The sequence below is a fragment of the Ursus arctos genome, unplaced genomic scaffold, assembly GCF_023065955.2.
Source record: "Ursus arctos isolate Adak ecotype North America unplaced genomic scaffold, UrsArc2.0 scaffold_18, whole genome shotgun sequence".
In the NCBI taxonomy this organism is placed as follows: Eukaryota; Metazoa; Chordata; class Mammalia; order Carnivora; family Ursidae; genus Ursus; species Ursus arctos.
In genome coordinates, this window is record NW_026622852.1 from 59,627,508 (window position 1) to 59,641,456 (window position 13,949).

The window sequence follows — 13,949 nt, forward strand, 5'->3', positions numbered from 1 at the left end:
CCGCGCCAGGAGGCCCGAGAGGCTGTGGGCCCGGGACCCTCCCCGGCACCAGGCAGCAGGGAGCGGCAGGGCCGCCGACACGCACACACTGCAGCAGGAGCGCATCAAGACCAGCAGGCAGCACCTGGAGCAGTGGGGACATCGGACATCCACACTGCGTAAGTCGGGGGTCCCTGGCCACGGGAGGCCACTGGCAAGCCAGACGTGGCCAGTGTGACCCAGAAGCTGGTGTTGTTTTATTTTAGTCAATTTAAGTAGTCACATATGGACAAGGCCACTCGGCAACTACTCACAACTACGCTTTGCTACAAAATCAAAGGAAACTACTAATGTGATAAAGAGACATTAACACTAGAATCAAATCATAATTTCCTAACAAAAAACAGCAATATAATTTCTTCCAGGCACAGCTTCTTTTTCAACTACTTTGGCTCTTGGATTAAAAATACATGAGGACTAACAAACAGGAAAGTCTCCTAAGACACGATCACAGAGCACAGCTGAGCACCGGGCCTCGCCAGCGGTCGGCCGTGTAGGGTCCTGAACGTACCTGCGTAATCGTACTGGCCGGGGTAATAATCCGCATAGTGGTCGCTCTGGCTGCTCCACCCACTTCTGGAACTGTAGTAACCTTCAGGGTACCTTTGCCTGAAAGTACACAAGATGCTGTTAAAAACAACTCTCCCACTCGCTTCTCAGACTGGGACGAGACGTCAGTCCGGACACACGACTGCCAGAGCAGCAGGCACTCAGCCAAACGCTCTGGTCGTGAAAAAACACTCATCGGAAGATCCCGAAACAGCGACGAGGTGTTGATGGGACCCCCCCCCCCCCACCGCTAATTCAAATTCGTCTCTTGGGACACCTGGGCAGCTCAGTGAAGCGTTTGTCTTCGGCTCAGGTCATGATCCCGGGGTCCTGGGATCGAGCCCCACATTGGGCTCCCTGCTCAGCAGGGAGCCTGCTTCTCCCTCTGCCGCTCCCCCTGCTTGTGCTCTTTCTCTCTCTCTGACAAATAAATAAAATCTTTGAAATTCATCTCTTAAGCACCTATTTAAGTGCCACGGAGCCCAAAGAGCTGGCCGTCCTCCGCGTGTTCAACACGGTGTCCTGCACAGCAAGGCTCAAACAGGTTCTTGAGTTTCTGGTATCACCCTTAGCAGGAGCAAAACGCACTAAGCTGTCAAACCCATCCACACAGACCGCATGCCGTGTCCTCTGGACGCGGGATGCTGTGTGCCCAGGCCCCGGCTGGCTCAGCTCCAGGCGCCAGCCTCTTACATGTGACCGGCGGGGGCCTGAAGCATGCCTGATGGAGGCCAGCCTCACAGACCAAGCTACAAGTCGAGAACTTAGCAAGGTCAGCTGTCAGATCTTCTGGGCAGTAAGATTCTTTTTCTTCCCCCTCCAATAGTGACAGAGAGCGAGAGAGTGAGAGAGAGAGCACGCACTTAGTGACGGGGGGGGGGGAGGGTAGGGGGAGAGGGAGAGAGAGAATCTCAAGCAGCCTCTACGCCCAGCCCAGAGCACTCTGTGGGGCTCGATCTCACAATCCTGAGATCAAGACCTGAGCTGAAATCAACAGTTGGACACTTCACCAACTGAGCCATCCAGGCGCCAATGGGGCAGTAAGATTCTTAGAAGAACTTACTAACATTTTTGTTTCATAACTAATTTTGGACAATATATGATTTTTAAAACGTGACTTTTCTCGTGTCCCTTCGGGAATGTCTCACTCAGCTGAGCCTGGGGGCTTGGCTGGCACAGCTCCTGGGGCAGAGGCGGCCGGTGAGGAGCACCCACTCCCGTGGCTCAGCTATAGGAACAAGGGCCCTTCCCAGGGCTTTGGAGGAGAACGCTTAGACCCCACCCATCTGCAGAGTGGGGGACTCTGAGCACAGCAGCGAATGTGTTCAGAACAATGATCTGACACAGCGCAAAACCAAGAGCGTGCCCCGTCCTCGCTGCCCTCACCACCCAAGCCTGTTCATCCACCAGCAAAGACACAGCCACAAAAATGAAAGACACGTTCCCACCTCAAGCAGCTCCTGCAGGGATGCGCTCACACCAGGCATGAGCACACGCATGTGCACACGCGCACACACGCACGCACGCATGCACACAGGTCCCCCAACCAAAGCAGGGCAGGAGAGAGGAGACGTTGCTCTCCCAAGCTGTCACATATGAGTGGTGAAGACAGCAGGAGGACAGAACCACTCCTGTGCAACCCGGCCCAGCCTCTGGTTGGGTGACTTTTCAACAGCACGGGCCACCTCTGGCCTCTTAGAATGAAGTGCCAGGTTAACTTGCAGGTGGGAGAGGGGACAGAAAACTGGAATGGCAAGACGTGCCCTGGCTGCACCCACCTCTGTGCTTACAGGGTTCTAGAAATCACCTGCCCATTGCTTTCCCTGAGTCAGAATACTTAACTTCAAACCTCCCCTTCCAGGTGCTATACAGGAACTAAACCCTCGGGAACCTTCTTACATAAAGCTCCTAGAAGGCTGGGCCACGTGCAGGTCAGCAGTGCACAGAGAGACCAGCTGAAGAGGCAACAGCTCACAGAGACAGAGCCTCATCTCCAGACGAGCGATCAAAGACTCGAAGGACCAGCAACAGGACTCCAACATTCTGAAAGGCGGTGCAGCACAGTCTCCATCCGCGATCACACCTCCTCTGTTGCAAGTTCGAGAAGCCGCGTACTCTTCTAACAACACCTACACCCGTGACACGTCCCTCCTCCAACCGGACGACGAGCCAGGACAGGTGAAGGCTCTGGAAGGTAGGCACACCTCCCTGGGAACAGGCTGCACACCCTGCGGCCCCGCTGCTGCTCTACCTACGGCTCCAAGTGGGAGGACCAGGACCTGCTTCAGTTCCTACCTGCTGAAGGCACGATGCCAGGGATCTTTCAAAATCCCTCCTCCAGGGGCGCCTGTGGCTCAGTTAAGCGCCTGACTCTTGACCTCAGCTCAGGTCATGAGATCAAGCCCTGCGTCGGACTCCACGCTCAGCGGGGAGTCTGCTTGAGATCTCTCTCCCTCTGCCCCTCCCTCTGCGCTCCCGCTCTAAAATAAATCAAATCTTAAAAAAAAAAATAAAAATCCCTCATCTACCATCACAGAACCAAGATGTGCTTGGTCATCGGAGGGCGTCAGGACAGAGGCGTGTGGCGCCTTCCGGCACAGGGGGCAGCGCTGCGGAAGGGACGTGGGCAGGTGCCCCGGCCTGAGAATCAAGCACCTCTGTGATGAACAGCAGGGAAGCGTCCACCAGGGGCAAAGCTGCCACGGTCTAAGGGCCCTGAACACCCAGCCAGCCAAATGCCAGAGCCGGGTGTGCGCCTCGGCGGTCAGAGGCCCGGCTGGCTCATGGAGGACCCTGCCAAGGGTCTGGCCTGACCTAGTGTTGGCTGACAGCACAGCACGGCTGCAGGGGAGGGCTCTGTTCAATGTCAAAGTGCTCCTGTGCCATGCCCATGCTGATTAAACATAACATGGAAGAAATAGGTCGGTTAACTCTTTCCACATACAGTCTTTCTCAGATCACTAAGTTACTACCACAGCCAGCAACACGAACGTCCATCACCTGGCAGGCGGCCGGTCTGAGCAGTGACTTGCTCGGGAGCTGGGTCGCTCAGGCTCGGAATAGCGGTAGCTCTCAGCATAGGCAGACGCCGCACTGTCATAGGGCCTGTACCTGGGCTCGTACAGGCCATAGACGTCCTGCTGGAAGAAGGGTTTGTGCAACGTTAGAGACCAGTAAAGAGACAACATGTCAAGCACCCGGCACTAGCTCTAAATGGCACCAATGACAGCTCTCTAGGAGGAACATAGACTTGGGGCTCCCTTCATGCAGAACAGAAAATCTACAATCTGAAATCCACAGTCACAGGCAGCAGGCTCTTCCTCAAAGGGGCTGCCTTGGTCCTGCTCAGGAGATGGCCAACGTGTCAGCGGGCAACCCCTACGGAGCTGCAGGGACTCTAGAGGGCTCCGCCAGGCTTCTGGTCCTTAGTCTCGAATGTGGAAGTGCTATGACCCCACAAGTTGGTGTTCTGTTTCAGATACCATCTCAGGTAAGCAAAATAACCAGGGTTCCATCTCAGTGGGTCCTGGAGCTACGGGAAGCCTCAAAGAGAGGATATTTTACTCTCACGAGGCTTTCAGCCCTGTTACAGACTGATGAATGGCCACAGCTCTGTCTCTAAGGAGCGGCCATGTGAAAACCCGAAGCAGAGACGAGGTGGTCCAGACATGAGACAGAATCAGCTCTTTGGTCTACGAGCCTGACCCTATGCCATCACCTGGCAGAAGAGGAGAAATCACATAAACTGGACTTATTCTTGACCACTGCTGGAGACTGTGGCAACAAGGCCAAAGGGCAGCAAGAAGCGGGCTCCCACAGAAGTGACGCTGGGCTCTGGCTGGCGTTCCTGAGACATGCAAGGAGTTGCTGCATAAAAGAACCCAAAGCAGGTACGCTGCTCTCCCCATGTTCTGCCAGGCCCCCCGGGGCTCTGGGTGCATGAGAAATCAATTTCTGTGTGTGGCAAGAGGAGTCCTTGGGCTCCTTCCAGAAGCTAGAATTTGCTGGTCTCATTGGTTAGCTGTGCCCTATTCATACGTTCCCAAAGATGCTCAAAGCCCACAAAGGAGACCCAAGCCTGTCAGTGGGGGCTGCTGCCTGGCCCAAGCCCCAGCAGCCCCACACGCCCACTGCCTCTGACTGCGAGGCCTCCAAGATGGCCACCTGCCCCTGCCCAGCAGGACTACGCTTTTTAAAGTTCTGGTCCACACTACTTTGAACTCAGCGGCCCTTGGGTGGTGCTGGGCTGGGACTAGAAGTGATGAGAAGCACGTAGTGAGCTAATGTGTACACTTGAACCACATGGTTTCAAAGTAACACAGGACTGACCAGAATCCAATTTAAGCAACATTCACGCACTTGCACCTCCATCAAGGGTAAGGCTTCTGCACAGCACAGCGGCCACCCCCATCCCGCCGCTGGGACCACCGTGCGCCTCAAGGAGTTTATGGAATTTCACCCACCTTGGATGGAATTCCAAACCTAACTTTTCTCTCTAAATGTTTTATTCTCAAGGGACTTCAAAGACTACAGTTTCCTGTTACTTGTCAGGTAGATTTTCCACGTCAAAACCCCACCAGAGCTTCCAGGGGCTGTGCCACCCACAACTCAAGTTCTGCAGAGAAGCCGCCAGTGGGACAGGAAACAGATGGCTCCTCCGCCATTTAAGTTGGGGGATGCCATGTGAAAAAATTCAATCAGGTACTGCATGCGACGCAGTACAGAGGCATGCAGAGTAAACTTCAAGAGACGGGCCGCACTGGGCAGAGCGAGCCCCGTGAGCGGGACGCCTGCCTCAGCAACCGGCACTCTGCGCGGGGTGGCACTGTGGGTTACCTCTGAACTGAGCAACAAAAGCCAGCCTTGAGAGAGCACAACTTGAGAGAAAGGAACCACTGGTCATGGCATTCTAGTCTGAGAGCTTGACCATACCTGATAATAGAGGGGGGCCGTGCCAGGCTCCGGTGGGTATGGCGAGGGGTAATGGGACTGGTAGCCATCATACAAGGGTCTGTAATAGTAGTAAGATGCCAGGTCTGGAGGAGGCGGCTGCAGCCAGTGCTGGTCTGACCGCACGGCTGCCTGGCTCGAGCTGGTAGACACGACCGACGCGCTGGAAGACCGAGGTGGCCGAGGCGGCAGTGGCTGACCTGCGTCAGCTGGAGCTGGGCTTGTGGGTGGTGGGACCGAGTTCTGGGGCTGTCCCTGCACGGGTGGACCTCCTGGGTTTGAAGGATCTGTACATGTTGCTTTGGGCCCTTGTGGGGGAGGTGGTGCTGGCTCCTGCTGGGCTCTCTCTGGGCCACGCTGTTCCTGAGCGTCTTTTGTCACCTGTTGGTAGAAATGGTTTGAGTTATGTGGCCCTGGCCCAGGTTGTCTCGGATGACTGCTGACGGTGTGCTGACAAGCAGAGCTGTCAGAATGGGATGGGCTATACATTCTTAGAGGATTTTCCAAAGTCCTATTTAGTGTGAAGTCTAGGGCTCCAGAAGTTTCTTCCCAATGACTGGAGTGATCTGCCTTATTACCAGCAGGTACCGAGGTAGCGTTTGCAGGTGGCACTAACATCACGCCTGTGCTTCCAGCAGGGCCACAAACCAACTCGGGAAGAACGTTCTTTGCATTATCAATCTTCTGGCTTTCTGAAAGCAAGTTCTTTGGAACTGGATGAGGCGGTGGCTGAACCAGCAAATTAGTAGATTGATTAGAAACTATTTCCGAAGTACCAGGAACTTGTGGAAAACTACTGTGCGTGAGACTATTAGGCAGAGGTGAGCGGGTGAGACAGCCGGCCACGATCCCAGACACAGGAGCACTGTCTCCAGAGTCTCCCCCCACAGCCCGGCTGCTTGCCGAGGGTTTATCCCCCACCAAACCATCTCTCCAGGGCTGATTCTTCTCATTAGGACTCGATAAGGACACAGAAAAATTAATGGGCTGAGCCAAATTATAGCTTTGATCAGGCTGGGCAATCAAGACTGGTTGATTCTGCAAAGATTCAGTGGGCGGTGAGGATAACAGACTGGCATAGCCAGAACTTGCCTGTGACGGGAGGGCCTCCTCTTCTCCCATCTTGGGAGGGTTCTCGAGGTTCTCAGAAGCACCAATGCTGTCCCCACTGTGCAGAGGGAGGCCAGAGCCTGGCTGCTGGGACTGCAGAGCGGACGCGCCCTCATCTGGCGGCTGGATCACTTCGGATGGCTGTGGTTTCACAGGCACGTGCAACGCAGGAGCAGCTGGGGCTAGAAGGACGTTGCCTCCAAAATCTGGCAACTCGTTCTGTGCCCACAACGTTGTCACTGGGCTCTCACACTTCACGGCTCCCTGGGCTCTGGCCAAAGGCCTTTTCTCAGCTGCCAGGGGCACAGTTTCCAAGGGCGGCCCCCCAGCATGTACGAGCCCGTACCCGGGCTCCACAGGTATGGAAAAGGGCGGAGAGCAGGCCTGGAGTGTGAACAGGGTCTCCATGTTGTCCGGTGGCTGCTCCAGGTTGCCGGGGGAAGTGTCGGGTGGGGCAGCAGCGGGTCTGCGCTGCTTCTGGTGGGCAATGGTCCCTCTCACCTCACCCACCACGTTGGCGCGATCGGCCTCGACGAGTTTTACTCCAACTAAGTGGGATTTCACTGGTTCAAAAGAACTATTTGCACTTGTCTGAAATATTCCAGTGGGTTTTGGGGGGCTTGGGGTTGAGGTCTGGGACAGGCTGCTGCGGTGATTCTGGCTCACGGTGGTCTCGTTTGCCTCTCCTCCCACAGGGGAAGAATCAATTTGCTTAAAAAAACTCCCCGAAGACTCATCTTCAGGTTTTCCAACTTCTTGCTGAATGAAAGTGCCTACGTCTTGGGGCCTGGCTGCACTCGAAAGATTCCTGTGGCTCTTGCTGCTGTAACCGGATGACACGCTATCAGACCGCACAGGGTGTGGCGTTGAATCCGGGGCCTCGAGATTTGGACCCCCACCTCCAGCGTGGCCCACAACACCGAGCCTGGGGACGGCTGGCCCAGGAAGGGGCCCGTATCTGACCTGATCGCTTGGGGAGGAAGGGTCCAAACTCAGGGGCTCACTTGGCAGAACTTCTTGATTCTGAATGAATTCTAGGTCTTCCACATTCTCAGACTGCGAGCTGCTGGCTGCGTGCGCCCCCGCACTTGCTGCACTGCCCCACGCAGCAATGGCAGCACTGGCCGTGGTGGGTCGATCAGGCTGGGGGCCTGCAGACTGAGAAAAATAAGGTTGCGGGTGTCCTCCCTGCTGCATGGCCTCACTGTTGGAACCTTTGGGAAGGGCCTGGTAAATGCCGCCTGCTCCCACATGTACAGGAGGATGACCAAGCGCGGGGCTGGGGGAGAAGCCGTCGAAGTCAGACTGACCAGCAGAGCCTGTTTTTTCAGATGAGAGGTTCTCCTCATTTTCTGTCTCCCCACCTTGAAAAAACATGGAGAGAGCCCCCGAGTCCACTTCTGACAGGGCTCGGCTGGTCCCAGCCCCTGGGGGGTAGTGCAAATGGCTTTCTGGGCTATTTCCCTGAGCGAGGGGATTAACGAGAGCAAGGTCTGGCAACTGCTCTTTATTCACTCCTGGACTTGGCCTGAGCTCCTGGCTCGCCCAAGTATTCCCAGCCCTAGAATTTTGCCTGAATGCATTTTCAGGATCAAAATTATTTGTTGAATGGTTTCCACTTTGCAGGTAGGCCACCTCATTGCTTCCATCACTGGCTAAGGGTCCTGGCAAAGACACCAGTGAGCTGAGCTGCTCGTGGCCAGGACCAAGATGCGGGTTGGATGGAGCAGGGAACTGAGAAACGATGGAGGTATGAGGCACCGCGTTCTGAACAGGTCCTTCTGGGCGGGGCCAATAATGTTGACCTGAGGGTTGTGGGCCTCCCTGCCCGGGTCCCCACTGCCCTGGCATTTGCTGACGAGGCTGAGGGAAGAAAGGGGATGGTGCTAACGCCGCAGCACTGTCGTGCGGGTTCTGGCTACTCAGGAGCCTATCAGGCCCAAGCATATTTGTGTGCGGATGGCCCCCGTGAGAACTGTCAGCACCCGCTCCTGGAATGTACTGAGAATATGGCAGAGTCTGAACTTCGGGTTCTGAGCTGGGAGCAACCTCAGCACTCCTGTTCACCTCGGGCTCCGATGGTGCTGAAGGGGTCAACACACTGGAAAACAGACTGCCATCTGCTCTGGGCTGCGACACTGGTCCTTGGGGGGTATCCCCAGCATCTGTGTGAGGCACAGGCAGACCAGGGCGCTGAAGGAACGCTGGTGGGGCCGGGCCTTGCAGAATGGGCGGGCTGCTTTTGGACGAACCGCCTAACGATGTATTTTGTAGCGCCTGTCTACTAAAAGCAAACGGATCGGTCACTGGCTGCAGTGGGCAAGTTATTGGAGTCACCGGTGCGTTGTTATTTGCCTGTCTTCTATACGGTCTGTTGGACCAGAACATGCTCTGAGGAGTCCCAGCTGGAGGTGGCCCAACCACGCCTGATGGGGCTGCCTGGGGTGGTGGCTGCATGATTGATCTTCTGCACAATTAGATGCTCCTTACGGATAGAAGCAGGATATAGGTTCCTTAAGTTGAACTGAAAAGGAAAAAGAATAAATTAGCATAAAATCCATATACTCAAACTCCCAGCCAGAATTAGAAAAACCAAAAAAAACAGCGAAAGGCTGGAAACAAGAGTTTGAGTCTTCAGTCTGGGGGCCTGCCGCTCCTGCTCCCACCCCCCCCAACCCCCACCCCCGGAACTGTGCCCCAGAGGGGCGGCTGCTACAAGGGCTGCTGAGTGCACAGGCAAGAACATGGGAGAACACCAGACCGGAATGCAAACGTGAGCTGTGCCCGGAGCTCACTGACTTCACACAAGTCACTGCCTTCTCTGCATGGCCCAGCTGAATACCCACATGGAATGCTGATGCCTCCGTGATGCCCTCACCGAAAGGGCAGAGACGAAGCACAACCAAACTGCTGATCGGATTTACTGCCAGGCACGCTGATACCTCCCCATAAATTATCACCAGATCCCGAAACAGCCAACTCCTCTAGTAAGACTGCATATCATACTTCTCACACAAGTTCATATTAGCTCTTGAAATGAAAACAAAAAGTTTAAAATCTTTATTTCCATTATAATGAAAGAGCATTATAAAGTACAGAGTAATACAAGCTGCAAAATCTAAAACATATAAAAATGCTTTTTATGCCCCATGTAAAAGGCCTCACTTTCTGTGTGACGACTGCTTGAACGGCATTAGCAGAACAAGCTACCTCTGGCTGCCAGAGCTGTAACAACTATGCCCGGAATGAAAACCCCAAGTAAACTTAAAGCAGCTTTAAAACTGACCAACTGACTCGATTCAAAAATTTTCAATAACAGACAGAGTGCCAAAACTTTTATAGAAAACAAAGGGGCAAAATCATCTTTACAGTGTTTTTTCGTAGCTGGTGCTAGTGGTGGTTTTTTTTCTAAATAAAATACATTACGTATAATCTCGAACAGTTAACCTGTACTTCTAAGACAAAAACCCAGATACTGTCTCTTTACAAGGTCTTTTTCCATGTGTAAATCCTTCCCCCTAGTGCCACCCTCACAAACAAATAGGATAAGTTTAGCTAATCACGGGGTAAGTAAACACCAGAGGGAGAAATTGTAGAAGGACTCTAGGGTGTAACCCACACGTTTCTGCATATGTACAACATTTTTGCTCTTGGAAATCTTTCTGAGAGCCAAATACAAGAACACACTTATGAATGTGTTTTAAGTAAAGCTACTTACAAATGAAAGCTCCTATGACTCTCTGGAAACTAGTCCTAGGAATGTATTAATTCACTACCATTACTGCCCACACATGCCCTGTCCTAGGCCAACAGGGAACCCTTCTGATGGAAGAGCACTTTGAAACTCACTCAAATTTAATGGACTATATTAGGAACAGCATTGGAGACCTCATTGGGTTATAAGCTAACATTTCAAAACAAAGAACATTTACACCTCAGCTTTCTATGGAGAGAGGACAGGCAGAGCCCTTCCTGTCATCTGTGCAACAGAGGCTCCTAGGACAACCTCAAAGGCACAACGTCCTCCTGGTAAGGCTTCGGCAGCGGACCCTCACCGTTCTGAGCAGCTTTAAAAAAGAAAAACCACACATGGCAGAGGCCCAGAGGATTACACAGCAGAGGTGTGACTGGGAGAGCACGGCTGGGTGTCCCGCTGAATGGCCCCAGGGAACACCCCTTGTCTTTCTGTGATCCTGTCTCTTCATCTGTAAAGCACGAAGCAACAGGACCATTTCTAAGGTTCCTTCCGGGTTTCATCTTACAAAGTTCTATTCACATCCGATTCTAGGACCTTAATCCCTACTGCAGTTTAATAGGGAAATTTTATCAAAATGTAAATTTCATAGGTTTATACGTACATGTTTTCCTTGAAGAAACTTCCTTTAAAAACTATTTTCTCAACTCCTGGACTAAGCACCATTTTATAAGCAAACACTATCACTTCCCTATAAAGTAGAATCCCCTACTCTCCGCCCAACCCATAATTGAGAGCTTTTTACCAATATGCCAATTTCATTCGGAACAATCTTGAACATGAACATTATCCTTCTGATCTTTTTTCTCTATTCACAAACAGAAAAACTGCCTATCATTTCTCTCCTGACCCCAGGGAACTTAATTCCAGCCAGGAAGTCAACCTGTACCCTCAAGACATCTAACTTTAAAAAAGGCACCACTTCAGAGAGACCAGCTGCTTTTCTTAAAGATGCATTACTCATAAACCTAGCCCTTCAAATAGACTGCCTTGTATCTCTGGGAAATAAGTTAACACAACCTATTTCCAAAGTAAATTCCTGACTGTGGGACCGAGACACTTCAAGCCCACTCCTATCCTCTCAGAGCTGCTACCTCAAGCTAGGAGTGTGCAAACCAACTGGAGCGCCAGAAAGCCCCTGAGAGTCTACCCTTTGCCTATAAGCTCCCTCACAGTGAGTGTCGGTGTGATGTCCCTGTCAGACTATGGGACACTTCACCTAAAGACACCATAAACTCCAACCTTCCTAAGTACACAAACACATTCAGATGTTAAACAACAAGAAAGGTGAGTCTAAACACTGCTGAAAATGACAAAGATCATAAAGGAGGCACTGACATTCAGGAAAGAGTTTTACAGAAGCAAGAAGGAATCATTAAAATCGACACACTACCCTAAAGAAAGCTTTCCGGACGATTTTGGGACTTACTGCTATTTAGGGTGAATGAATCACAGGAACAAGAAGCAGCACTATTTTGCCTCTTGCCTTATTTTTGCAAGATAACAGCACCCAGAATCCTAAGAAACAGCATGGGAAAAAAAAACCCAAACCTGAAAGGAGCCTGGTTGTTCTGAAACTCACAAAAGTATCACTGTAGGAACAACTGTCTCTGACCTGGTTTGCTCCCTGCCATATCTGGGGGTGGGAAATACCACTCAGCTTAACATCTGCACACACCGGTTTAACACATAATATCTTACGCAGCTCAGGCCCAATCTCCAAGCCACTTAAAAGTGTTTTCAGCTGAAGCAATAAAAACTGATTTTAAATGGCTGTGATGTGCCCAGACACTCGACTGTAATACTTCTCCCACAAGAAGTGTAATAATTTCATTCCATATCCCTCTAACTGGTAATGTAAAACCCAAGTGGCCGACCTCCGCTGCAACACCTCGGTCATTTTAACAGACAACAACAATGCGAATCCATCTCCTCACCAGCGTGGCTCAAGAGAAATCTCTCAACCAATGGGGACAAAACTACTTTAGAAGCTTCCAAGCAAAGGGCCGCGCAAAGCTACTAAAGAAATTTCGTACACGTTCGTACTCTTTAAAAACTTGCAGGTCTGGTCTATCTTCCAGCTATTCCAACACAACCCTCCATCCAGGCCACCAGGGCTAAGCCAAGTGTCAACACAGCTGAGCCCGACAGGCACTTGCCACAGAGCCGGCCATACCTGCGGGGTCCGCGTCAGTCTGACGAGGCGGGCAACAGAGGTGCAGAAGGCGACAGGCGGGCCGCGCGCCCGGCCCACCGGACCCACCCCGGCCCCGCAGGTCCCCACCCTCCCCCGGGGCCCCTACCCGACCCCTGGCGGTACCCGGGGATGCGCCGCCGTCCGCTCGGGGCTGGGCCCGGCCCGGCCGTTCCCCTCCGCCCGGCCCCGGCCCTCACCGGCGCGCCACAGGGCGGCCGAGACTCCCGCCCGGCCCCTCCGCGACCCCTGGGCCAGCCCCTCAGGAGCCGCCGGCGGAAGCCGGCCCGGCTGCGGCGACGAGCGCAGACACGACAGCCGCAGCAGCCATCTTGGCACATCCGGCTCCGGCCGCCGCGCCGCCGACGTGTCCGACCGCGACGTCAGCGCACGCCACGCCTGCCCACCGCGCCCATCAGCCCCGCCCATCGCAGCAGCCCCCGTGACGCTACGCCCCGTACGTTAGCTCCCCCTCCCGCCGGCCATCCATTCGCCCGCCCCTTTGGCCCCGCCCCTCACCTACGACCAATCTTTCGGCGTTCATCCCTTCGTCCCGCCCCCTTGGCCTCTCCCCTGCGACCCGCCCCTCTGCGACCCGCCCTTCGCCCACCTGCCGGGCCGGGCGCTCGAAGGACCGCCCAGAGACGTTGTCCTGTTTTCGCTGCTTCTTTCTCCCAGTCTTTTCTTGTCTTAGGATGGGAGAAGAGTTGGGGCTCTTCAGGCAGACCCAAGTGAAGGACCAGTCTTGAACGACCGAAGCCAGCGGGCGCTCCCGCCAAGAACGGCTACTCGATGCCGCCGAGAACCGGAGCGGCGCCCTGGCGCAGGCGCGACCCTCCCATTCTGCCGTTGGACTTCCTCCAAGGCTGGAGACAGGCGGAAGGCGACGCGCATGCGCGGGCCGCCACGGCGGGTTGCGCCTGCGCACCTCGCGGCGGCTCGCCGGTTGCCTGGTTACGACCACTGGCGGCTCAGGGTTCCAGTTCTGCCCGGGAAGTTCGTTCCGGTCTGCGCCCGGTCTGCGCCCGGCCCTCGGGAAGCAGAGCCCTGGGAATCGTCCCGTAGGCAGCCCGCGGGCCCCGGCCACGCCGCCCCTACGCGGCGTGGCCGCCACCCCCGCGCAGGCCCCGCTGCTCCCGCCGTCCTGTCCTTTCCCTCCGCCCGCCCGAGCCCCTCCGAGGCCCCGGCTCTTCCCCCGGCGGGCAGCGGCTCCGTCTGCGCGCGGTCGCGGCCCCCGAGCCGCGTGGACGGAAGCCAGGGCTCCGTTCGGCGTTCCGCAGCCGTTGAGCGGGTAGTGTGTGCAATGAGCGCCTTCCCCAGGGGCAGGCCGGGCTGCCGCGCCTCGCCTCCTTC

The 13,949-nt window shown here is 54.5% G+C and overlaps 1 protein-coding gene across 13 annotated transcripts in view; it reads right to left on the bottom strand.

Moving 5' to 3' along the window:
- The window catches only part of SEC16A (SEC16 homolog A, endoplasmic reticulum export factor), a 33,647-nt gene that overhangs the window by 19,293 nt on the left and 405 nt on the right, over nt 1-13,949 (bottom strand). For 3 of the 13 annotated variants that reach the window (XM_048223244.2, XM_057313849.1, XM_044380641.3), the window contains exons 1-4: nt 12,797-12,960; nt 5,521-9,172; nt 3,589-3,728; nt 551-648 (exon numbers count right to left, since the gene is read on the bottom strand). In XM_048223244.2, the coding sequence (XP_048079201.2) occupies nt 551-648; nt 3,589-3,728; nt 5,521-9,105 (3,823 nt within the window). In that variant the 5' untranslated portion in view covers nt 9,106-9,172; nt 12,797-12,960. The other 10 variants (XM_044380642.3, XM_057313850.1, XM_048223245.2 and 7 more) reach the window with 9 other exon arrangements.